We start from the raw sequence: 26,446 nt of genomic DNA, 5'->3' as shown, positions 1-26,446 counted from the left end.
TACTGTTGCATTGAATAGGGATTATTGGCTTTTATAAGACAAGGTAAAGCGATGGGAAGAAAATACGAGGCATGTAATTAATTTAGATCCCCAGAGTGCTTTTTTCATCCATTTTCCTGTACCACTTATGCTCACAAGGGTCGCAAGGGGTGCTGGAGCCTATCCCAGTTGACTTCGGACCCCACGCGAGGGTCACCTTCACTTGGTAGCCAGCCAATTGCAGCCACAGATTTCTATTTTTTTTAATAATCAGTTCTAAGGTCAGCTGGGATCTAACTCACCATTTTAAAGAGTAGAAGTACTACCGAAAATGCATTAACGTCTTGGTTTGCACTTGTTCAAAACATGCTAGTTGTTTGGTAAGCACATATAAGCATTTCATCCTGAGCTGCGTGGTGTTTTCTCTCAGCATGGTGCTGTGCTCTTTAACACCAGCGCCCACATAAAGTACATCTCCTCACCCTCTGGGAGCATGTTGACACTTGCCATCTGAATTCAGGCAGAAGACATAAAGCGTTGTACAGGCTCACACGTTTTGGCCCCAAGAGACATCCGTCCCTCGGTACACTATTATTGCCATATTTGATTTTACACTGTGAAGTTAAAGAGGGATTTGCCTCTTTTTTTCCCCTTCCACACCAGTCACTTTGATTTCTTTGCTTTCCACTGCGTTTGAAGTTGAGTGGTATGCTCATTAAAGCTTAATTGGGTGGTCTGATAACGCCTTTTAGATTACTAGGCCAGTGAAATGGTGGTCATCCTCCATAATCAGCTTTTCATCATCAGCTTTGAGTGTAGCTACCTTGAGGCTTACAAATTGTAATAGTTTGCTCTAGTTTGGTGTGTTACCTTGTCTGCCATTTGGAATACATAATTGGTTCTGTTGAAGCATTGAAACGTAAAAGCCACCTAACCTTTTACAGGCAAAAATAGAAACATGGTTACTAAGGAACTAACGCACATTTGCATTTGCTAATCTTGCAAAACAAATAGCTACTTTGTGAAATTGAAGAAAAGTGGCATGTGTATATGTGCATATGATGCAGTTACCGTCTCCATTTGAAAGTCCTCTAAAGGTCTGTTGTTGTTTTTTTTCTTCTTTGGAAAATACGAATATGCGCTGTAAACCAGCAAAGACTAAGAACAATTTACAATGTTAAGATGAATTACTGAATTATGACAATACAGTAAATCTTTTATAGCTCCTTAACTCGAATAGATTTTAGGGGGCCTGGCGTTAAACTCATTGGCTGCCATCATAGGCACTAGATTTCCAATCCAATATATCTCGGACAGGGTGGCAGTGATTGGTCCCATTGAAAGATAAGCATCCACACACAGGCACTCATAAAAATTTAAATGAATTAGATGTCTTTTGTAGTCAATGGCAGCCAATGGGTTAAAGTTGGATTTATTGAACTATCCCGACTTCCTTTCAGCCCATTAGTTGCATACTCTCTGAACTTTTGCTTTGCTTCTACTTTGCGTAGGGTTTATCATTTCATATGCAAGGTTCAGTAGGAGAGCTTTTTGTTTGGTGTAGAAAAACAACTATTTAGTCTTCAACTTTTAGGCACACCAGAAATATAGTCTGGTCATTGTACATTTATATATCTAGTGATTAATTTACTTTAATCTAATTCAAAGTGATATCATCCGTGAGCCTAAAGGCCACATTATACTCCATGTGGGCAACAATGCACGCATTGAAATAATGCGAGTGATGCATTGACCCCCTCGCAACCCTTGCCACGCATACAGCACAAATTGTCAGTGCTCAGAATGCCATGGACATTAGCTTCTCATGTTCGGTCCATTTCGTTACATGCAGTATTGACATGCTTAGGTTTCCCTGGCTAGATACCGCAATACTGACCTCAACAAAAATAACATCGCAAGCAGGAAACACAACATAAATGCACAAAGCCCAGCAAAATCCTGACGTGAAATTCCTTACAAAATGGAACTTGTTTAGTTTTAAGCACAAGTTAGGTCTCTTGTCTTCAAGGATGAGCAAGCCCAAATTAGAACTGATTACAAATCATACCCTTAATGAATATACAGACATGTCTACATAAGAGAAAACTGTTATCCTTTCAAGCAGAGTATACATGGTTGAAGCTGTTCAACTGACAGTGTGGTCAATTCAATTAATCAACTATTATATTGAAAATTATACTAAATGATAAACAAGGTGCCAAGATTCCAACTGCTGTCATCCTCATTAAACATTGCAAATCTACCTACTAGCACGCGTCCTTCAACCACACAAGACCTTGCTCTCTCGTCAGCCCACCGTCACTTCCTCCCTCGTCTGTTCTCGTATGCCCTTTCTGATTTCATAAGGATAAATGATGACGTTTTGACAAGCGTGAATTCTTCTCTGTGTGATTGTCAGAGTTCCTCCTCACAGACACAGGAATGCACCCACATGCGCATAAGCTTCCTCACACTGCAAACACGTACACGGACATACTCCCACACAATCAACAGAAGCAGAACTCATGTCGAAGGCAACAAACATGGGAAAAGGCCATGGAAAGAGCTGCTTAATATTGCTGGCCTATATATAAACGAGAACTCGGGGGTGTTTGTAGGATTTGCCAGCATGTTCAGAGAGGTGTGTGGGTGTTCGCATCCTTCAAAAGCATGCATTTGAAATCCATTGTATTTTTGTACGTACTTCGATTACAGTACCTTAAAAAAAAGATGTTTATATATATATATATATATATATATATATATATATATATATATATATATATATATATATATATATATATATATATATATATATATATATATATATATATATATATATATATATATATATATATATATATATATATATATATATATATATATATATATATATATATATATATATATATATATATATATATATATATATAATGTACATACAGTAAGAAGGTAATCAGGTCACTATGGCACTTCCATATTGAGGGTGAATGAGAGAGTCTACCACGTTTCTTCACCTCCATAATGAATGAGATGATAGCCTTGGTTCACAATCTCTTTGAAAAAATAAGTACAAAATCAGCACAAATGTGTAGTGTATATTAAATTAAATTCCAATTACTTTGTTTTTTTATTATGCTAATGTGTTCCTAATTGGAATATCAATGAGGAATAGCATGCAGCTTGAAGAAATTGTTTGCCCACATAGCTACACTCATTGACCCAGAAAAGTATTTTTCCCATTTGCAATTTTGGTAGCATGATGTCTTTTTGTTCATTTGTAAGATGTGGGTAAAACAAGTCCAAATATTAATTTTCATCATCACTTTCCCTGTCAAGGGTCACACAGTTTATCAGCTGACTGGGAGTTCATCCTGTGTGAGTGTAAATTGTTGCTCGTCTCCTAGTGCCCTGCGATTGGCTGACCACCAATTCTAGGGTTTGCCCCACCTGGTGCCGGTAGTTGGCTGGTATAGGCTCCAGCACCCCCTGTGACCTTTGTGAGAGAAAGCAGTTCAGAAAATTAAACATTTGATGAATGTTATGCTGAAACTCTGCAATTGAACCTCATCAACAACCAAGGGTTATTGACTAAATGATTAATGTCCAAAGCAGAACAATTGTTGTCATTTCTATTGATATGTGAGCCATTGTCCTTTTTAAGATAGCAAGAGCTATCATCATTCACTGTTACCTCCCAGTTGCCTGCCTTCATGGTTATTATCATCCAAAATGTATGTGGATACCAGCTTCGTCTGCTGCCATGCATTTGAATGCACCACATTTGAAGGGAGTGCCAAGCTGACCGCTTATTAGGTGCTAGAGAATTATGCGATGTTCAGCAGGGCTCATTTTTTCAATATATGCGAAACTTTTAGACAAAAATTACTTTGTGTATTCAAAGCTTCATTAAGGCGCAAAAACGTCAATGGCTGCACGTTGCTGAGAATCGATAAAAACCCTCGATTTTGGACACTCAAGTGCACAAGTCAAAAGCAACCTATTACTAATTTTGGCATGTCTTATGGCTGCATTTTACATCTGACAAGCAGAGGGGCCCATCTTCTGTTACTTCAATTGGTCCTTCATGGGTGTGAAGTGTTGGTTTTTATTTCAGCTCCTTCCACAAAATGATTCATGCAGGGATGGTCGACAAGTTTGAGGGCGCGGTTCCCAAGCAGCTCCCTCTGCTTGTATTAAATATTGATATTGTTAATCTTAATTTTGATACACTACTTAGTGTAAAATAAATGAAGCATCCAAGTGAAGTAAATGTTAAAAGAGTGACACAATCTAGGGATAAACTCTGGCTACCTTAACCCCTCAATTTCAAGACCTTTCAGCACTCTGTTTACTTAATATCAACAATGATAAAGTCACCATTAGTACAGGGAATGCTGCTACTATGTAGCTCACCGTTATTTTGTTCTTTAGTCCTTTCTAGGAGGCAGAAAAATCTACACGTACAGAATTAGAACAATTGTGCAGCAGCTCTAGAGGAATTAGAGTGCGCTGATAATAATTGGAGTGTGAATGAATATTCAGTGCATCTGGCTGGTTTGTGCCGAATAGTGGGTATTCTACGTTTTTCCTCCTCTTAACCAGCATTGATGTCTTTGCCTTGTATGCTCTGTGACTTTTTGCTAAACAGGTCATATTTCATGCTTCATTGCATGTGCTTTGGTATAATGTTTAGCCGGTGTTTGTTGAAATCAGGATTATAAGGGAAACGATGAACTGGGTTATGGAGAAAGGTCATGTAAGCGTGTAATCTCTCCGACCCGTTGCCCTGTTGGAAGATGGTTTTGGTCTGTGTCTTGCTCCGTCTTCTTTTTACCGCTCTGTTCTAATTCACACCATCTGTGCCTCCTTCCCTTCTTCCGCTCTCCTGTCCTCCTCCTCTTCCAAAAAGTGTTTTTTCCTCCTCATTAATGTTTCTCTGCATGCTCACACTGCTGAAAGCATCTTTCTCTTACTCTTTGATTCTTATCATTGCTCGCCGATTTGTCTCCTACTGTCTTCCTCGCTAACTCCTGCTACCCCCCCCCCTTCCGTCTCTCCCTATCTCACCATGCACACTTGATTCATTTGAAACATCACGAGGAATCCGTCATTTTTGCGCGGTGAAGGATTTTTAAGGGTGCATGTTTCACTTTTTGATGGAATCCAAACACTGAACACTGGAACCAATATGTTTTATTTCCAGCTGGTCATCATGGCAGGGACCGTGTTGTTGGCTTACTACTTTGAGTACACGGACACCTTCCCAGTGCACATCCAGGGTTTCTTCTGCTTTGACAAAGCGTACTCCAAGCCATACCCGGGACCGGAGGACTACAGCAAGGCGCCGCCTGTTCTCGTCTACTCTCTGGTTACCGCCATCCCCACTGTGACGGTGAGTCAGTATCCTTCAGAAAAAAATTGCCACGCTTCCACAGGTGTTAAAAATGTGAGGCGCATTCGCACACACACACAATCGCATCCATGGTTCCCCTCATGCACATGGAGCTTGTGGAAGGAGAGCGATGTGTGTGTGGGTGTGCATCCTCGTGGTCTCGATTCTCTGTTTGAGTGCATGCGTTCCGTGCCATAACCATGGCAACTGTCACTATATTTGTCCTGCGTAACGCAGTCCGAGTCAGCCACGGTGTGCAGTGTGTTTCTTCCAATCTGTCCGCAGCTTTATAAGATAGTTTAAAAAAAATGTTTGTTCAGTATTTATTTCAGGAAAAACGTGAAACAAATAATCCATGAAAATTAATACACTCTGTTCCATGATTTTTATTCACCTTCAGTTTGTGTGTTAATTAAATTAATTTAACATAGTATCCACCCATACATGAAATCATTTTTTTTGCCAGTAAAATGAAGCTGATGATGAGATAATATGTAGATGAGTTTATGTTGAACTATCTTGATTTATGATGTGGTGGACTCTTGCAATTGTGTTGCATTCTCTTGGACCCAATAAGCGGTAGCATTAAGCTTTAACCAGCTTTCAAGAAAACTTGTATTTTTGAATTTTAAATTACAAATTTATTGTATCGACTACAAATCAATATTGAGTGAGAAAATAATCTGAAGTGTAGTTACATGCTCCTTGCCACATGCAGTCGTATTATTAATAATGAAACATCTGCACATCCTCATCAAAGCCGTGTCTCCGTCTCTGCTTGTCCCCTCTGGGCTTGTTGTCTCTTTGATGTCCTACAGTAAAGTGGTGTTATGACATGGTTGCCTCCGTGCGACATAACACAATTACACTCGTACACACAAACACACACACCCCATCAAACAGGTCATACACAATTCTTATTTTTTGTAGTCAGGATAAAATATCCATGGATATCGAAGCTGCACGGTCAAAGGTTGCAGGACAGTCGTATTTAAATCATTGATTAATTTTCTATATCATTTGTCTATACCGTTAGGACCACCACCTGACTTTTGGCAAGAGGTTGGACAGCAATTTGGAGATTAGTTCACCAAAAACCAACCTGCTGCCTATTATTGTCCAACATTGGGGAAACCTGTAGTCACATAAATATGTAAATATGAATCGCACAATTTAGGATGTTCAACCATGGGGATTGGGATATGGAAGGTAACCGGAGTACCTAGAGAAAACCCGGGGATCAAACCATGGGAGAAGATGCAAACTCCACATAGTGAGGATGGACCTGGGATCGAAACCCTCTACCCCAGAACTGTGAGCCACTCGTTAACCACTTGTCTGCTAGGCTGTTGAGTTTTAGATTTACATAAAATATTTTCTAATTTTGACACAATTCCTCCTTTGTGGGAACACTTTTCAGAACACAATTTATTTGTCAATAGCGTTTATTTGTCAATAGCGTTTATTTGTCAATAGCTTTTCTAAATTGATAATTATGATGAGTCAGTCTGAAAAGTGAAAGATATAGTGTTTTGTCATAAGAGTTGATTGACAATGGGAATGAATCCACCCTCTCTTTTGTGTCACTCGCCACTCCCCCTTTTGTTTACATTTAACATCGCAGCTTAGGCTCCACTCTAATGTCCTGAATAATTTTCTAACGCACAGATGGCAGATTTGATGACATGTTTATGTGAGTTGTGCTTGCAGTCGATTAGTGGTGTGCTGCAGGCGCAAGGCTATGTGAGGTTCTTGGAGTGGGAGACCAATGATATGTTTTTGCCTGGAGTGTGAATGTTTTTTCTTTTTCCAAAGTCACAGCATCTGTGTTCACTTTTGCTTCAGAAAAAAAAAAAGCATCAACCCACAAGCCTGTGCTGAAAAAAAGTAGATTTCACTTCTGACTCAAATCTGACTCAGATCTTCATCTTCCAAGTAACAAAAGACCTTTTTCACTAACAACTAGAGGGGTGTATTGTCTCATATTTGGTGATATGATTTGGATCACCATTCACCGGTCAACTTTTAAAGATGGGGTGATGCTAATAAATCCTCAATATCTGCAGGGCTATCCAACACTGTGTTGAATCTCCTAATAGGTCACGGCTATCGCTTTTGTTGTTTTGCAGTCGCTTTCCGTGAGAATTCATAAAATCAATTTACCACTCAGGAAAAAAAGTGCCATCTGCCTCATTAATTCCTCCTCCAAACCTGCAAAACAATCCAACTCCATGTAAATAACACTTTTTTTTGCCACACGCTTCAACGATGCAATGAAAGAAATGGAAACAATGACGACACAAAATATTTTCCCATACAACAAGAGTAGAAAAGAAATAAACCAGAAAGTATTCAATGAGGAAATCATCCATCCACCATTTTTTGTTAATGCTTCTTTAGTTTAGAACTGATCAGTTACAGGACCCATAGACAATCACACTGCCACCGAGTGGGAATTGAACCTAGCCTGCCTGGACCAAATCTAAGCAAATGTACCACTTCACCATCAGCGACTTATCAGTAACACAGTACACTCAAAAATGAAGACATAACAAGGCAAAGTTTTCTTTAGTTTATTGGTTGTTGACTGATAAAGCCTCCGAAGGGCCTTCATGAATAATGCAACTCCATGACTGTTGAGATAGTGGGAAATGATGGCGGCAAACCATATCATCCGGATGTGCCAGGTTTTATTCCGCTAGAGTTGTGGCTGCATAATTTGAAATTGTTCTGTCATATCATACCATAACAAACTGAAAGTAAACTATTTTTATTGTGCTTGGATGCCTCTGTATTTTTTGCATTGTGTGAAGATAGTGAGGGCCACTTCAGGGCTTCTCCGAGTGGCACAAATTTCCAAGTACAAGTTCGAACAAACGCGGTCTGTCTTCAGATTTTGACAATAGAAATACATTAATCAGCTGTTATCTGAGGCAAATAATGCCACAAATATTGAAAATTCATGAACAATAGATGGCTTTTGGTAAGTCAATTTTGTCAAAGTTATTATACGGCTTTATAGTGGCCAAAAACAAATGAGGAAAAACCCATTTTATTTCCCTTCCTGATCGGATAACATAGCTCTCTCTGCCAGACATCGCTCCTGCAGATACATAAAATGATTACAATTATGACGTATGTCGATGCTACAATGTGTCTGCCCCGCATGATTATAGCTTCTGTCAAGCTCCCTTTCTATTCTGTTGTTATGCTTAATTCAGGTTTTGCAGAAAAAAATTGACAGGCAAACCCTCATACAGAAATAGTGAAAATCGTCATCTGGGCTATTCTTTAGTTGATTGCAGCTCTCAACAGCTTTGCATCACGTACCCGATGTTCAAAAATACACTACACATGCACACACACACACACACATTACCGTCCTAAGCACATATGCAAATGGTCGAAAAGTTTGCTTGTTTCTAAGCCTTGGGAGAATAGTTCATGAATAATGGAGTCCCATGTTGAATGACAGACAGAAGAGACTTGGAAGTACTACAGAGCGGAAGACACGATTTGTGTCTTGTATTGCAACCCATTCTTCTTATTCTTGCCAGTGGAATGTTTAGAAGATCATTTGCCATGATGTTTCTTTTCTGTGGTGCATTTTGGAGCGAGGATGAGAGAGGACCTTTTTGTCTCAAGGATTAAGGAGATTAATGGAAATTTAGTTGAATTGAAAATGATACTGTGCTGTATTTTTAACATGCTGGCATTTACTTTGTTAAATACCGACGTCTTAAATATAGAGAATATGGTTAGGAGAGGATGTTTAGACCAGGTTCCAAACAACATTTTCAACGATATGAAGAGACCAAAAATAGATTTTTAAAAAAGATAAAAATAAAATGACAGTCTAGGGTGTAGCCTGCCTTTTTTCAGCTGTGCTAGGTTCCAGCAAACACTGAAACCCTCACAAACATCAGCGGTTGAGAGGAAAATTGAATGAATAAAACGATACAAATTGAAAACTTTCATTCATTCATTCAACTTCTATAATGTGTATTCTCACAAGGGTTGCAGGGATTGCTGTATGTCTCAGGGTATTCGGGCGGCTGCGAGGCCGAACACGTTTGAATTCTTTGGATTTCGTATTCTGTAACTTGAATTTTCTTTCATATTCCCAGACAAAAATTTGACGGATAGGCATTTTGTAATTTGGATTATTCGTTTGTTGGGTCTCTGGTAAAGTGAGTGAGACTGTCTTAGGTTGTAGAGTGGTGACATAACGCGAGATAAGATACTAAACCCCTTTTTGCTCCTAATGATGCTTTATCAGAATATGAATGAGATGTAAATGTGCTTTGATTATCGAGAATGTAGGAAAGCACTTTACAAATGAAAGGCTTCTGTGCTAGCAAAGAAGTTGAAAAATTAGCTGAACTAAACAGATAATGTTGTTATTAATATTTTCATTGCAATGAAGCAAAAATAAAATTAAACAGAAAAAGAAGACCAGTGGGATAGTGAAGGATAATCATGGCTTTATTCCGTCATTGGCAGTCATGCGAGACAGAGCCCAAAGAGATGGAGACAGCCGTCCATGTTACCCCTTGACGATATGCTTGACCAGCTCTCTATCCCGTAAGACACACTTTCCGAGAACCCTCTAATCCGGCAATTCTCACACAGCACTGCAAGATTAGCTCGTCCCACACAGGACCAATGTAAAACCCTTGATGAAAACACAACCATTTTATAGGAAGTGAAGGATAATTTAAGAAGGAGAGAGAGAGGAGATGAGATGAGAGAAGAACAGGGAAAGGAGATCCAGGAATGGGGGCAAAGAGTAATGGGGTCGTAGCTCCTACTAAAGTAATCTCCCCGCTTTTCTGAGAGTGGTAAGCGAGTGTATAGTAAATGAAGAGACTCGGAAGTAAATACTGAAATAATTACAATGTTTCCAGTAGCCTAGTTTCTCTTCCACAAAGAGTCAGGAAAGCTTCCTTGGCACAGCGACTAAAAGCAGGGAGAGACAGATAGGAGATGCAAGAAGAGGTTGTCGGTGATGATAATGGAGCTGTAGTGTTATTGTCATGGTTACCGGCACTGCTGTGTGAGGCCATGTGTATCTGTGTGTAAAGCCATTGCACAGTTCTCTGAGCTAAGTTTCTATTCTGCTTCTTCAGCCAGTTTTCCCACCAGTCAACCATGCAAACCCATCAAGAGCATCCAGAGAATCCTGCATGATATAGCCTAAACCATCCATAATGCATTTAACACCGCGACAGATATAATTCAACCAATATAGTGTAAATAGACATCTAATTTTAAGGGTGTAAGTGACGACAGTAACAACCCAAAAGCATCAGCTCACACGCACACTAGTGTTGGTAGCGGTATGATTGGGGGTAAGGATGGTCGTTTGTCTGTCTGTGTGCCCTACGACTGACTGGCGACCAGTCGAGGGTGTAGTGTGCCTTTTGCCAGAAGACAGCTGATTTAGGCTCCAGCAACCCTTTCGAGAATGGGCGTTATGGAAGATGAATGAATGAATGAATAAAATGGGGCTGCCAAGATAGAAAGTAGAAATCGTTATTATTAACATTCGGTCGTTAGGAGACTCTGCGAGTACCTTTTGAATATCCTATAAATCCTCCTGCTCTAAGTTAGCAGATTTTACTTGAAGATACCTGCAGTATACATAAAACAACAGACGGTGACACTATTTGGACTCTCTTCACAAAGTTACATTTATGTGTACCTCACCATAAAAGCTACAACATAAAAGAAGGCCAATTAGGAACTGCTCAGTCTTTGGAGTTTTATTTTATTGTTCTCCGTGTGCTACTTGACTTTATCGCTTTGATGTATGTGTTGCACCTACAGATGTGGCCGATTCCTTTTATTTATTTATTTATTTTTAACTGCTGTGTAAAAACACAAAAACAAAAAATCTTTACGGATTGCGTCGTTGTCATGTATACCTCATACAAGTGTTTTTTTCATGTTGTAATTTTGTCAAGTTCAAAATTTAATCATTACATTAAATAGTTAAAAATGATGCAAGCCACTAGTCAGTCAATGCAATTGACCCAAATTTCTTGACAAAAATAACAGCCTGTATTTCGAAAATTTGCAGTTATACGTTGGAACCCTAGTAAGTTGAAGGGTGTGTGTATTGATTGTTTCTGTTGGCGATATAGAAGTCAATTACAACTAGAGCTCTCTGCACAAGGTTAATATCACTTGGGGATATCAGATGATATTTAATAATTCTGGAGGATGTTTGACATTTTAATGTCTTGCACCCATCTCTCGCCCCACGGTATGAATCTTGAGATTTGGCTTTGCGGTTTTTATTCTGTTGTTAATGTGTTTTTTTTCTTGCACATTTTTCTCGCCTGGCAAAATAGCAAGTCCCCCCCATCTATCCTCTTATTTTCCTAATTTTGCTCCAGGGCGACCTTACGGTTGACCGGGCATTTTTCCTGCCCTGTCTCCTCCATTATCTACATTAATGTTAATGTTATGTTAATGGTGACTAATCAGCTTGTAACTACAAAAACATTTCATTGTTCAGTACTTGTGATTTCAGTACTTGTGATGGTATAATAAAGGGGGCAAAATGTCTTTTACTTTCATCACAAAACAACAATATTGAATACACACACAGTTTTAGATAGTATTTAGATCTTGTCAATCTATTCCAAGATATTCTTATTACTTTTTATTGAGATTGTGTCTGAAAAATGATTTAATATTCCAAATTACAAAAAAGGGCTGTCAATATTTTTCATTTTAAAATGTGAAGTGTGTGCTCACTGAGTCAGAAACGAATGACCTTCTGAGTGAGATGTATATGAGAAGGGATGAGTATTGATATGGCGTACTTTGTACTTCAATACAAGGCTGAGGGGGGATAGTGGCTCCTTAGCAGGGGGTTGTCGCAATTGAACGGGCTCACAGCGAGATGTGGCATTGTACTTGTAATTGAGTGTTTGTGAAGTGAGTTGTGGCAAATACACTTTTTTGCATCTCTGTCAGGCAATCAATTAGGTGTCTACTTAAAAATTTGAACTGATTGTTCATGCGCTATACAGCAGGAGCTGGTGACCTTTTTGACTCAGAGAGCCTTTAAGAACAAGTTCCCAGAAAAGTGAAATTGACCTTCCCAAACTGACTTTTTTGCTGCTTGATAAATGGCGTTTTCCCCAGCATTTTTGAGAAAATAATTTAAACACTCTACACTTTCACCACTGCTGTCAAATTTGTCAACTATAATACGAACTTGCATGTGAATATTTTCCATCAGCTAATTTTTTTCTCATGGGGATGAAGGTTCAGTGTTTTGAACAGTTCTGTCATGCATAATAAATTAGTTAAGTGTACTAAAATGGTAAACTCTGCACTATGTCATTACTGGTATTTTAACATCCAACTCTTCGTCTATCTCTGCACACAGTTCATTATTCTCATCAGCATTCTGAAGCTTTAGTTTACCTTATCAATTTCAGAGGTCACTCATTACAAAATGTTGTCTACCTTTACAGGACAAAGTTGCAAGCATGGGTGAATCCCAGTGAAGTTGTGTGTGTGCATGTAGCTGGAAAAATACTACGTGTCAAAACATTTCATGTAGTAATATGCTTTTCCAACTGTATATGCCCTGAGGAACTTGTTTTAGGATGTTTATTTGAGCGAAGCAATCCTTTACTAGAGCAAAAGCAAATCTATTGTTATCAGCAATGCATTGCAGGCATTAGCAAAAGTATAATAAACCTGGTAATTTTAATTATCTCAACACAGACCTACTTAATCATATATTCTGGCACATTAGGAGGATATTTCAGGTGTTTGTACAGACATCTTATGTGCTATACAAGGAATTACATCCTCAATGGCTTGATCTGAGCATTGGATAACTTTAGTGTTGCTTTTTATGCAGCTAGTCCCAAACACCTCGTTTATGGTGAAGCCCCAGCATTCTCAGTAAACCTTTCATTAGCGGCTCTCTCGTAGTGGCATCCGTATGTCACTCACACATTTGCAACGTGAGCTACTTGTGTTGCATTAGCATCATCTGCCACTCCAAAACGTGAGCCATTCATTTTTTATGGGCTTGTAACCTACATCTATCCTGCTGCCCTTAAGAAAAACAATGGGCTTAGATGGTGCTTAGTTGAATATTTGTGATTAAAAAAAAATCCTCAAATCTATCCAAAAATATTTAGCACACAAGAGGTGGGTAGGGTTGCCAAGCAGCATCCCTTGAAACACCAAATTTTAAAAACTGAATTGTTCCTCTTTGAGAAACAAAATCTGTATTTTAGAGGAGCATTATAAGCAAAGTGTTATTAAAGTTGTTCGTTAGATTATCAATTGAGTCAGCATTGGAACTAAGTGGAGCAATTACTCAGAGTAACAGCTGGAAAGCTACAATAGTAGTTGAAAGTTTAATGTTGTGACCAATAAATCGCCCGGTTGTGGTCTATACAATAACGATGGGCAAACATTGCTATAAATGTTGAAGGGCTAATAAAATGAAATTGTACAGGGTTTGGTGGTGAGTAATTGGTTAAGTTTGATTTTACTAAAGCTTACAAATGACAAGAAAACGCAAATGAGGCAGGTTAAGGCAACAACATGCAGCATAATTGCTGTCGGGCGGAGAGGGAGGAACTCATGAATTATTTTGCAGTGCACTACATTAAAATGAGAGAGTAGTAAATGAGGGTCATCAGCATTTAAACACACAGCTTTGTCTCCATTTGAGTGACATGCTCTTTATCCTTCTCTCTGTCTTTTTTTTCTCTTTCTCTTTTACCGTCCCAGATTCTGATTGGAGAAGTGACTAGTTTTTTTGTCAAGTCAGAGGGAGCACAGGAAAAAACCATCGTGACCGCAGACTGCTGCTATTTCAACCCGCTCCTCCGCAGGATTGTACGCTTTCTGGGTCAGTGCTTGTTTTTGGTTTTTTAATAAAAATAGAACCACCTCTTTTGTTGAACTCAGAAGGGGTTTATAGTTTTGGGGACTGAAGCTTAAAGTCATGCAGTTTGTTTATTAGGCACAAAAAGCATATTGCTTTATTGCAATATCTTGTTAGAGCTAATTTGGAAGATCTGGCTCTTCATATTATTTATACAAGCTTTATATAATAATTACTCGAGTGATATATCTATAATAATCAATACTTAAAAAATATTTATTGTTTATTTATTTATATAAGCTTTATATAATAATTACTGGAGTAATATATCTATAATCAATACTTTTTATAATTGGGGACCAACATGGAAATTTTGCTTTATAATTATTTTCTCCTGTCTACTCATTTACTGCAGCAATTTAAACTGACTTGGTTAAATATACAATGTCTAATTCTTTTTATTTCTGTTTAACTGGTTCAATTAAGAGCTGAATGAAACTGTTTAAATTTAAGACCATTTATTTTTCTCTTTTTCTAGGATTGTTTAGTATCTGCTCAGAGTAAACAGTGTGCCATAAATACTGATATTTCTCAGCATTGTCACAAGTCACGGTGACTTGTAGATCTTTCCAGACCAATCATGTGTCCCTCTTTTTCTTGTGCACACAGGCGTCTACTCTTTCGGCCTCTTCACAACCACCATCTTTGCCAATGCGGGTCAAGTCGTTACGGGGAACCAGACACCTCATTTTCTGAGCGCCTGCAAGCCAAACTACACGGCGCTTGGCTGCCAATCCTCACTGCAGTACATCACCGAACAACGGGCCTGCACGGGGAACCCTTTCTTGGTGGTGTCTGCCCGCAAATCGTTCCCCTCCAAAGATGCGGCGCTCAGTTTTTACTCAGCCATCTACACTGTGGTAACTAAAGAATTCTTCATCTTTTTCATATCACCCTGAGATCACAGTAAAACTAGACAAAATGCAAGATAGATTGGTTGAACAAAAAGAAACTTTATATCTCATCTCAATTTTGGACCGCTTTATCACGGGGGGTGCTGGAGCCTATCCCAGCTGACTTTGGGCTAGAGGCGGGGGACACCCTGAATTGGTGGCCAGCCAATCGGAGGGCACAAGGAAACAAACAACCATTCATACTCATGCTCATACCTAGGGGCAATTTAGAGTGTCCAATCAGCCTACCAGTACTTTGGAATGTGGGAGGATTTGAACCCAGGTCCCCCACTGTGAGGCCGATGTCCTAACCACTCAACTGCTGGGCCGCCCAGAAACTTTACATGATTTCTATTATCACTAATTAAAACAGGTCTTACATGTCTTTTTGACATCGAATCCCATTGGTCGAATAATATAGGACAGTTTACCTGTTTGTATGCTGATTTATTTTGGAACTCATCCTCATCTGTAAGTTCAGACCAAATCATATACTTTAGCGTCACCCAGTGGAATGTTAGCGTTGCTGTTGTTAGGTTTCACTAGTTGTTTTTTTTGCAATGTCCTATTTTGTTGGTGTGATGTGTGTGCATCTATTTTTATGGGCATTTTATGATAAGGTCGACTAAATAGGTGTTAAACAGACATTCTGAACAATTTGATTTATGCCTGCATGGTTGTTTTATTTAATAGTTTATGGATTATGTGTATAATATATGTATATTCTCCATAATAGCTTACATTTTAGTCTTTCCCAACAAGTCCTCTGAATTTATGCCTTTAATGAAAAATGTGATACAAAACTTGAGCACATTACTTTTTTAATTTTACAATGAGCATATTGGGATTTTTACAGATTCCTTTGCAGTTTTATGGGTTCGCTGAATTGCATTCCAATGCTCTCTCTGGACATATAAGGCTTAGACCCTCATCCACTAAGCCTCCACACCCATCTATTTTCCTTCCATTTTATACTTTTCATCATCAAAGTCAGCATACACAATGTAAATGGTCCCATCGAAAATATGTTTTGGTTCCTGAAAAGCAAAGAAATGTCTTAATTACCCTTGTGTGGAAGAATGGTCTCCTTACGAGCACTTGGTAGATTTTACCCAAACACACTCACAATAGCAAATGATTATGTGCAGACTGCTGCTGTTAACAACTGAAGTGGTAAATTTGTTCTTTTCATGATTAGTTCAGGAAGTTATTAAAATCATCTCTGTGTGAAATGCACAGTCAATTCAGCTTTGCTTGTCATTTTATTCCAGATGTACGTGACCCTGGTTTTCCGCACTAAGGGAACGCGTCTGTCCAAGCCAACGTTGTGCCTGGTGCTACTATCACTTGCCGTCCTGGTGGGCGTAGTGAGGGTGACGGAGCACAGGAACCACTGGAGCGATGTTCTGGCTGGGTTCGTCACTGGAGGAGCCATTGCTGCCTTCTTGGTGAGGAAAGAGATTGTGGGATGTTCCTCCTTCTAGTTTCTAATTTCATCTTGTTTTTAGGTTTCTTGTGTGATCAACAATTTCCGGCCGGCCCAAACTCCGATGCAGAACATTCCGCCTTCAACTGCGCATACTTTGGAGACGTCAACCGGAATTCCTCTGCTTAGTTTGCCCCGCGTTGAGAGTCCACTCGAAAAGTTAAGTGGCCTTCAGGTAAGGGGCGGGGAAAGAAGACATAAAAATTAAATATGAATTCCCGTAATGTCAGCATGGCAGTCGTAAATTCTCTCGAGGCTTTGCCTCGGCTTTTTTCCAGGTATTCTGGCTTCCTCGCATGTTTCATATTCCTGTCATGTTAATTATAAACTGTAAATTGCCCCAGAGCCTGATTTTTGTGGGATTTTTCTTTTATTTTAAAACAAATCTGTCCAAAAATGTACAAATTATTGAGAACATGGCCTCCTTAACTCTTTCAGATGGATACTTAACACCGTTAATCATTCAGAGTGCGAATTAGTATATTTAGTCATTAAAAAAAAATCCTTATTTGCAACTCTTATGTATTTTTTTCCAATTAATAACATATTTGGTATTTTATTTGTAATTCTACATTTATAAATCAATACAAAGTAAAATAAAGCTTCTTTAATACAATTTACATTACACAAACAACAGTTTTTTACTCAGTATTTATTACATTGAACGTCCTTGTAGGCGATAGACATCAAATACACTCAAACCGGGAAGACCTTATATTTCAGAGACTAGTGAATTAAATATGTAAGAGTTAAGACAACTCCTAATAGAAATTGCAAAACACGAAAGAAAGATCCTACTATTTTACACTCTTTACCTCTCCCTTCTTTTTCTGTATAGGCTCCAGGGCTACCATATTCTGAGATCACATGACCATCAGCCAATCCCGCACGCCACCCCCGTGCACCAGCCGTTGCGGCGGTGCCTCACCAGCTCTGTTTAGACCCAACTGATGATGGCGCCACCCAGTCAGGCTTTCCCACCCACCACGGGGGGCGCCTACCTCTCCGCCGGGTGAAGTCCACGCAGGTGTGAAGGTCCGCGGGATGAGCGGCGACGCAAGTACATGGTCGGCCTGCCAAACTGTCGCAAAGCGGCGGCCGGGTGGGCTCCATTTCTTTCTTGTTAGTCCTTTTTTAGTCTCCTCCTTCGGGAGCAAAAGAGCCGAAGAAAGGCTCGTTGATGCCAGCTCTGTTGAAGCAATACTTCACCTCCAATTTTCTCATCTCCACCAGGACTCCACAGTAAGTTTGACATTTGTTGCCTCCTGACAATCAAACTGTGATCAAAACTTAGCGTGGAGCAGGTGCTTTGAGGACTGGGATGGAAGCCTAATAAGCCCTGTGGATTTTCCACGGGAGATGTTTTCTTACACTCAGGACAATTCAGTGTGGAAAAAAAAGATGTTTATATCAACAAATACACCGTGCAAACATGGTATGAGTTGCTGAAGTAGTATTTTCAAGCCTTTATTGCACCATGGCACATACTGTATTTTAGATGAAGAAAAATGTCATAAAAAGCACAGTGGAAAAATAATTATTTAGTTACAGTATACATTTATGTTCATTTGGAAACAATTGTATCATTTCGGTGTATGAATGGCAACAGGTGAGTTCACATCAGTCTTAGAGTACCTTCTTTTACAGGCAGTATACTAGGAGCCTAAATGAAGGAAAGTGGAAAGCACTTTTGTCATTCTTAGCTCTGATTTAGTATTTGACCAGCTGTCAATTTGTTATTGTGTTGTGCACTGAGTGATGTGATGGAACATTTGTAGCCCACTCCACAAATTGCAATCCTAAAACAATATGGCATAATTGCCCAAGGTCACATGTACACATCTAAAAATAAGGGAATGATTGTTGATTGAGCATCTAAGTCGTCATTGAACAAAACATTGTTTTTAGCCAGCAAGTCGGTATTTATTATTGACTATAATATTTCTGCTGCACGCAAGTTAAATATCATGTGTGTTGTTTCACTGATGTTTTGACCATTTTAAAAGGTTAGCCCAGTCAGGGACACCTGTTTATCACACACATATTTATTGTTGGATATTTCTTTTTTATGTCCCTTTCATTTTAGTCTAACTTCACCCCAACATATATATTAAACCAAGTAAAAAAATGGCTAGAACTGAGGCCTCTACAGTGAAGTTGGGAAGTGGCAAGAATCTGTTTGAAACTATGAAATAAGAGGTTTTCTTACACTTAACGCTACATTAAAGTATAATATTACTGTGAAGATATATTAACCCTGATTAAGAAACAGGACATGCCAAGGTGTGTGTGGGTGCGCTTCAGTTTTTTTAAATATTTTTTTTTGTTATGACTCCTCTCTATGAAAAGGACTAACTTGTTTGTTTAAATATGTTGTTCAATTGGCTGGTGTTCCTGGCCTTGGTCAAAAAAGGCTGAGTTTGGTTGGGTCCAATTACCAGATAGATGGTATAGAAAATAATGGATGCGTGTTGTTACTATGTTGTCATTTTTTTAAAACTGTGCGTGTGTTAATCCAAACAGGAAATGACAGCACAACTGTTAATCTTTGGTTACTTAGCTTTTGGTGAACAAAGCTATATACGTATTTTTTTTATTGGATATTTATGCCTCTCGGAATACCTGCATAGATTAAATAGTTTCTTTGAAATTTCCCTCACAATAGGAGGATGAAGGAGACTAACGTCTGACATTTTCTTGTTAAATGTGATTTGTATTTAACAAAATAAACAGCAATTACCACACAACCAAATTATTATATGCATGTTTTTCCCTTAAGGTACTGCAGTAATATAATTGGACTGAAGGGTCCAAGGCAGAGTTCTCTGAGCTGTTGTGACTTCAATTAAAGTGAAGAATGGACCTCAAAGTCATTGAGGTGATGCATATGGATACAAAGTAGGGGTGTGTAAACCCCTCAATGTGGATTGATATGTCAATTTGTTAAACACAATCGTATTTAAAATGATTGAAATGCAAAATACCAACCGATGGCATCATCTTTTAGACACGCAAAGGGCATCATCTGTCGAGAACTAATAACCTTTTTTACAAATGTCCCTTGCTATCCATTCTCAAAAGCTCTCTCTGGAATTTAAATCAGGGGACCGACCATATTTGTTGGTACTAAAGAATGATGTTATTTTCCCTGAAGAAGTCTTTGGTCCAGCGAATGTTGAATTACCCAACCTACAGTTGAACATTGCAACGTCTCCATATAACCAGCCACTATTTGATGACCCTTTGCCATCTGAAGAAGTGTTCCAGTGAATGAAAAAGCAACCGAGTTCCTGATGGACCTCCCTCCACTCTGCCAGGTAGAAAATATTTTATGTGGAATATAATTGTCATGACAGCATTTCAATTGAAATTTTCAGGAGAATTCAACTTTTTTTCCCTACCTTCCAATGTGACATGACCCTGTGAATGTCTGACATAAAATTAGACTTTTTACCAGATTTTCAATGTATTGCCCATGGTCTAAAAGTTTTGATCAATTGATAAACAAGCTATTTTTGCCTACCTTTTAGGTATACATCACATTTAAGGTCATGTGGAGAACACTTCCACACTAAATGCTAAAATTGGGGTCTAATTTAATGTCCTAGAAGTGGACATCAAGCATTTATTAATGATTTTTTCGATGACCAAATATAGTCACTTAAAAAGTTTTGTCTAAAATAACCATGCAATGAACAAGGGAAAAACATCAAAGTGTATTTTTAATTTGGATTTCTTTAGGTAAAGCATATATGCACATTGAACAAATGTATTATTTTTTTGTACCGCTTATTCTCACAAGGGTCGCGGGGGTGCTGGACTCTATCCCATCAAACGACGGATCAGGAGGGAGACACCCTGAATTAGTGGCCAGCAAATCGCAGGGCACCAAAAGAGACAGGCAAACAAATTGAACTAATCCTTTTTTTTTGCATTTATTTTGCATAGTAAATTATGCACTGTAGTTTTTAGTGGAATTTAGTAGAAATATACTTCCTCCCAGTGGCCAACTTAGATGCTTAACCAGTTTTCTCAGATATTGTGTAGGGAGTACAAGAAACCAGCAGGTGACAGTGTTTAACACAATGTATTATCACAATGCACCAGTGCAGCCCACATTAAAACCACACAAAATATTCTAGGTTCGTTTAAAAAGTCACTGGAGGAAAAAATGGTTAAAAAAAACAACATCACTTTTCCCTTACTGACATTATTCATCAAACTAGCAATACATACAACATGATGGCAGAGTTTAGTTAAAATGCAGAAAGTCAATTCCCTCTCTTGTTTAGTATTGTGTTTGTCACTCTTGTAAACAACAATATACACACACACACACTGACACAGAACAGTGTGCACTCTCTCGACAACATTATCTTTTCCGGAAATTGCTTCTCAAGCACAGCCGGAGCCCCATTAGAAAAGAAGAGCTCTGCGCTGTAACCTTTTTAAAAAGCCATTAGTGATGCACCTGCTTCGCTCTCTCATTCTTTCTCTCTGTGTTCCTATTTGTCCCTCTTGTTAACAGTGACACACAACACACAATTTCTGCATCCTGATTGCCAGTCGCTCGCTACCCAATCCTGTAAGCGACAACAAAAAGTCCCTTTCCTGACCAATTAGAGCATGACTCACTTAAGTTATGCATAGAACACCATTATTACAGTATATGTAGTCATACATTAGTCACTTTTAAAACTACAGCCACAGTTTTATCCTCAACATCACTCCACTTTTGAATATATGTATTTTAATACTAAACTTTAAAAGCGAGAGTTGGAGTTGGAGAAATGTTGGCACCCAAATTTATATTGATTATATTGACAAAATTAACATGTCGGTTGACATATAACTGCAAGTATAGTCAAGTCTATGAATATTGGAACTTTGTTGCAATAATTGTGTTTTTTTTCCCATTAGTTACCAGCACACTGGGTTAGAAAACGAAACAGATTTCCAGATTTAATTTGATAATATTTCCATCCAAATTAATCTCATCAAGTGAATTACATCCCATTTAAATGTACCTTCCCTATTTAAAAGCAGCCAAAAGTAATTGGATGAACTACCAAAAATAATCAATCAAATTAAAATGATAATTTTGTTTGTATTGGTATATTCTATGGATTTTAGCACCATTTTTAAATGTTATTGTTCAAATGCATACTTCTAAATATAAAAACAATAAGGTATTTTATAGTTATAACTGTATGTTGCCGATAGCTGTGTGCACAATGCATTAGTATGCTTTTGAAAGCCATGTTGAAATAAGTGGTTGAGTTGTGTTTATTACGTACATCATAGCCAATGATTAATATTGTGTTCACTGGGCTGCACTCTGCTGATTATTCTCAATGGTCTGTCTTGCACAATTATGAAAGCATTAACGCTCATCTTGTGTGTACATGTGTGCTGTGACTAAGAGACTATGACTGCTTACCAGCAGCCATAATGTTCTGTTTTATTTGAATTCCAGTCCTGCAAATGTCCTTTTTAAACACAGTCTGTCTTTTGTCTTGGAGACAAGCGAGACAGATGACCAACAATGTGTTGTTGTTCTCCAGCCTAAAATATATTGACAAAAGCCAGTTCTGCCACTCTTCAAACATTAGTGCACTTGCCTATGTGCAGACTCAACCACAAAAAGATTGCCAATTTTTTTTTGGGATGTGAGTGCAGGACCACAGCTTAGAACTGAAAGTTCAAAATGATAATTAAATTAAATGCTTTAAAAAGTGCTCTCTTGTAGAGTCACACACTTTAAAATAGATGTAGGATTTCTTTGGGAATTGACGGAAATCTAAATTGTAAATGTGGAGCAAAAAAAACTGTCTGAGTCACCAGGTGCACAATTTTGAAAGAAAAGAGCAGACGATTAAGATTAAAAAGCAAAAAATATATTTGTTGATAATTCCTACCTTAAAGGAAAAGGAAGTCCCCTCGAATAAACACAAATAGTTAAGCAGTGCTTTATTATTAAGTATTTGGTCACACGCACCAATCTTTTAGAGGTGCCACTAAATGAGGAGAGGATTATCAAAGACTCTTAGCAGCAATTCCATCCAGCTTGTCCTCTCAGGAAGACATCAAGTGGATACGAACATCCCAGGAGAAATTATTAGAACAACTATGGTCACAAATGCAAACACATAGGAACAAGCCCATAAAAACACATCCCCTACTGGGCAGAGGACACTCAATTTCCACCTCTCTGTTATATTATTATGATTATATAAGAACTCCCGATATAAAAATATGATTTCTAAAAGTTAAAAATTGTCCCACACGTTGTTTGCATTTGTTATCCAACTTCTAAATGTACTTTTTCAGTGTAGGATAATGAAATATTAATAAGTTATGCTGTGGCAGTGACATCTTTGCATAGGAAAAAAAGGGACATACTAATGGAAAAGTGGGACATTGATCAGCGCTGGTTAAAGGTTCGGAACACATTAAGTTGTAAAAGCTTTGCCATGGCATCGTCATTCATAAGTCATTCATTTTCTGCTGTCAATCACAATGAACAAATCACAACAACAACAAAATCACACTCATTAATATGACCGTGGATAAAACATCCAGACTTTTTTGATATTTGTTGAATCTAATATACTCCAGACAAATTGTAACCTGTGTGAGTTATTCTTTAGTCAATGATGAATTTCATATCTATTGAAAATGCTAAGCTTAGTTATAAGAAGCTATGATTTATGTAGTTTTCCTGCACAAAATTTGCAGTCCATATGATGCCCAGAAAGATCTTATTTAGCAAAATATCAATAAGATAAAATCAGGTGTCTGCCTTCTAAAACTTGTGAATTAAGTCAGTTGGATATCAAGGTGTTACTGTAACCTGTATAACATTTATTTTTACAGGCCAAAGCCCTGTAAAGACCCTACTCGAACTGTTGTTGTTCTTGTGAACATGACATTTTACGTCGTATTCTCATTCATTTGTGAGGTGATTTTTTTTTAAAGTTGGTTTTTATGTTGCATAAGCCAATATATAATGATCCTCTGGGGCTAGTTTTTTTCATGTGTCTGTCAGGACTTATTATTTAATTGTAGAAGTAGTATTAGTATCTGGAGGCCAGCCTGCTTTAAATCAAGAATTTGTCAGTAGAGGGCACTGCAGACTGTTGCTCCTTTAATGTAAAGTCCAGAACAAGACACACTTTTGTTCATGACCCAATGCCCATTTATTTGAGGACAGATTTATCCGCAAAATCGCCCAAAAAAACAGTGCGATGAACCAGTAAGTGTGCGGTATACAATGTCGGATAAGCCAATGTCAATAAACAATTATAGGACACTTTAATTTAAAATAATTTCATAGATTTTCTTTAGCTGCAAACTTTTTTTGTGTGTTTTCGTCTAAAACTGGACAATATTAAGAAAAGTGGTTCACTTATCTTCCTCATGGCTTTAAGGTTGAATCTTCAAATCTTCTGCTGTTTACTTTACATCCTCATAGCCCTCTTATTGATTCTCTGTGTCATGGCTGATTAATTTAAAATCATTTATTGCAACAATTTAGTCAGATGAGGGCATATGCACACAGTCATCAGCCTTTTAGTGTGCTGTAGCACACTCGTGCTTGCTTTAATCCAAATTGGTAAGTAATATAAGCAATTGAAGACAATTTAAGGACGTTATTATTGACATTGTTTAAGATATCACACTAACACACACACACACACACACACATAATGTGTTTCATAATCAATACAAACATGACAAAGTCGTGCCATACATATTAGACAGAGGGAGAGGGGTTGGGGGAGATTTGCTCATATCGCCCACCCCAAGCTGTTTGTCAACCCAAAGGAAACCGGTATTTGATCCCGCTCATCTTAACGAGAGAGGGAGGGGGGAGAGAGGGGGAGATAGAGAGAGAGAGTGAGATGCATTGGTCTGTATAGATGACTTGCATGGGATGCTGATGCTGTTGCATCCTGCCTCCATCCCTCCCTCGGACTTGGCGGGGAGGGCAGAGGGAAAAAAAAGAAAAAAAAACAAGGAGTGGTTGTGTGATTCCCGCTTAGTGCACGAGACAGAAACGGCATGAGGGTGGAGGAAGAGGAGGAGGAGGAAGAGAAGGTGGCGAGGTGGTAGGGCGTCCCTTCAACACGCGTACACGCAAGCATGGATGCGATGTGGAACCATCGGAGCAGCTTCTTCTCCACAGTGGTAAGTTGAATTGCTTCTTATTTTTACAACTGCTACAAGGTGAAGGTTCCTATGGCAACCAGTGATGAATGAAACCTCCATCAGCACCGTTCAAGTGCATTTGATGGGAGTGTGACGGTCCACGGGAGGTTCTGGGTGTGCTTTCTGATTGGACAGGAAGCAAACAGTTGCACTCCTCAGTGGACCTAGACAGGAAGAATGCAGCAATACAAATCAACTGGAAAAATATAATATATATTTACTGTCATACTTATTATTATTCTGAATATATAGGTTTATTTTTTTTATTTACGTATTTTGCGATATGGCAAGTTCCTTAGTTAGGGGAAGGAGAAAAATATTTAAATTAAATTTCAATTTCAAATTAAAAAGCATTATGTTATGCAAGTCAGATTTAAACATGCTGACAGTTTTAGAATACATTCAGGTCATTATACTGAAAAGATGCTGCCTATTAATTCAAATCCTACTAATAGACCCAATTGGTTTGTGTTAGGTTTATGACTAAAAAGTTCCCTTGGATCATCCTTTACATAGTATATAATTGCCTGTTTCATAATTAACTCATTGCCTGTCCAATGAGAGATGTCCAATTCATTTCAACTGGAAGGACTGGCCGTGAATGGTTATCTTTCAGTTCCATTGACGGGACTAGACGTCCGATCCATTTTGACTGGGAGCCCCAGGCAGCAAAAAATCCCTGCCAGCCTCTCCCCATGAGTACATTATATCAAATGTGTGCGAGCATATTGCCTTACTAGAGAGCAGAATATTTCAGATCTACCTATTATGGATCATCACAGTCTTCCTTATTCTAAAAAAAATCAATATATTGGGCAGTTTTTTAATCCCATTTTTTTAAATATATATTTTTTATAGTGGGCCAGCTGTAATGTTTCCAACTGCTCATCCTCCCTATGTTGCAGACCCAGCCCTATCACGTCATCATCATCATCACCATTATCATTAGAGCAGGCGCCTTTTAGTTCCGAGCAATTAGGCAGCAATGCAGCATGCGTTCCCCTGTTGTAAGCATGTGAAATGTCAGGTGTCCGGCCCCATTTGATGAATACAATGGATGTATGGTAGTATAGTGTGAATGGCCAGGCTGTAAAAAAAAATGAACAAAAACATAAAATAAGGGTCCTCCAGCTGGAGCCAGTTCACTTCTAATCAAGTCAATTCAGGAAACTGATTCACCCCACCACCACCTAAATGGCAAAACCAGATGTCATCCGCCTTTAGTGAAATAAAGTTAGTGCAGCAATAAATGAAAGACTAATCATGTGAATACGTGGATGCGGGATGAGGTCATGTGACGTCAATGTGAGGGGAAAGAACAAACCCCCCCCTCCCCGTGCCTCTTCCCTAGTCCCACAGGAAGGAAAGATGATGGTGTCATATACTAGAGTTTAGCTGCAACATCCCAACCAATCACCAATAGGTGTGTTTTTCACATAGAACATTTGACTTTTTCTTCTTTAACCATTTTTCTATGGGTAAGTTATCCGTCTATAGTTTCCAAATTGCAAATAAGGCCCAAGTGAAAACCCATTAATTGTGAAACTGTT

General features: G+C 38.5%; 1 protein-coding gene across 5 annotated transcripts in view; it reads left to right on the top strand.

The window, feature by feature from the left end:
* Positions 1-19,420, top strand: part of plppr2b (phospholipid phosphatase related 2b) — a 31,236-nt gene extending 11,816 nt beyond the window's left edge. For 2 of the 5 annotated variants that reach the window (XM_077718559.1, XM_077718558.1), the window contains exons 3-8: positions 5,186-5,374; positions 14,150-14,270; positions 14,916-15,166; positions 16,471-16,647; positions 16,708-16,844; positions 17,524-19,420. In XM_077718559.1, coding sequence (XP_077574685.1) covers positions 5,186-5,374; positions 14,150-14,270; positions 14,916-15,166; positions 16,471-16,647; positions 16,708-16,844; positions 17,524-17,626 — 978 coding nt within the window. In that variant the 3' untranslated portion in view covers positions 17,627-19,420. Of the gene's footprint in view, positions 1-4,857; positions 5,375-14,149; positions 14,271-14,915; positions 15,167-16,470; positions 16,648-16,707; positions 16,861-17,523 lie in introns of those variants that run through there. The other 3 variants (XM_077718561.1, XM_077718562.1, XM_077718563.1) reach the window with 3 other exon arrangements.
* The last annotated feature ends 7,026 nt before the right edge of the window (positions 19,421-26,446 follow it).

The sequence above is a fragment of the Stigmatopora nigra genome, chromosome 6, assembly GCF_051989575.1.
Source record: "Stigmatopora nigra isolate UIUO_SnigA chromosome 6, RoL_Snig_1.1, whole genome shotgun sequence".
Lineage (NCBI taxonomy): Eukaryota > Metazoa > Chordata > Actinopteri > Syngnathiformes > Syngnathidae > Stigmatopora > Stigmatopora nigra.
The sequence above is the reverse complement of the archived record's forward strand: the minus strand, read 5'-3'. Positions and strand labels throughout refer to the sequence as shown.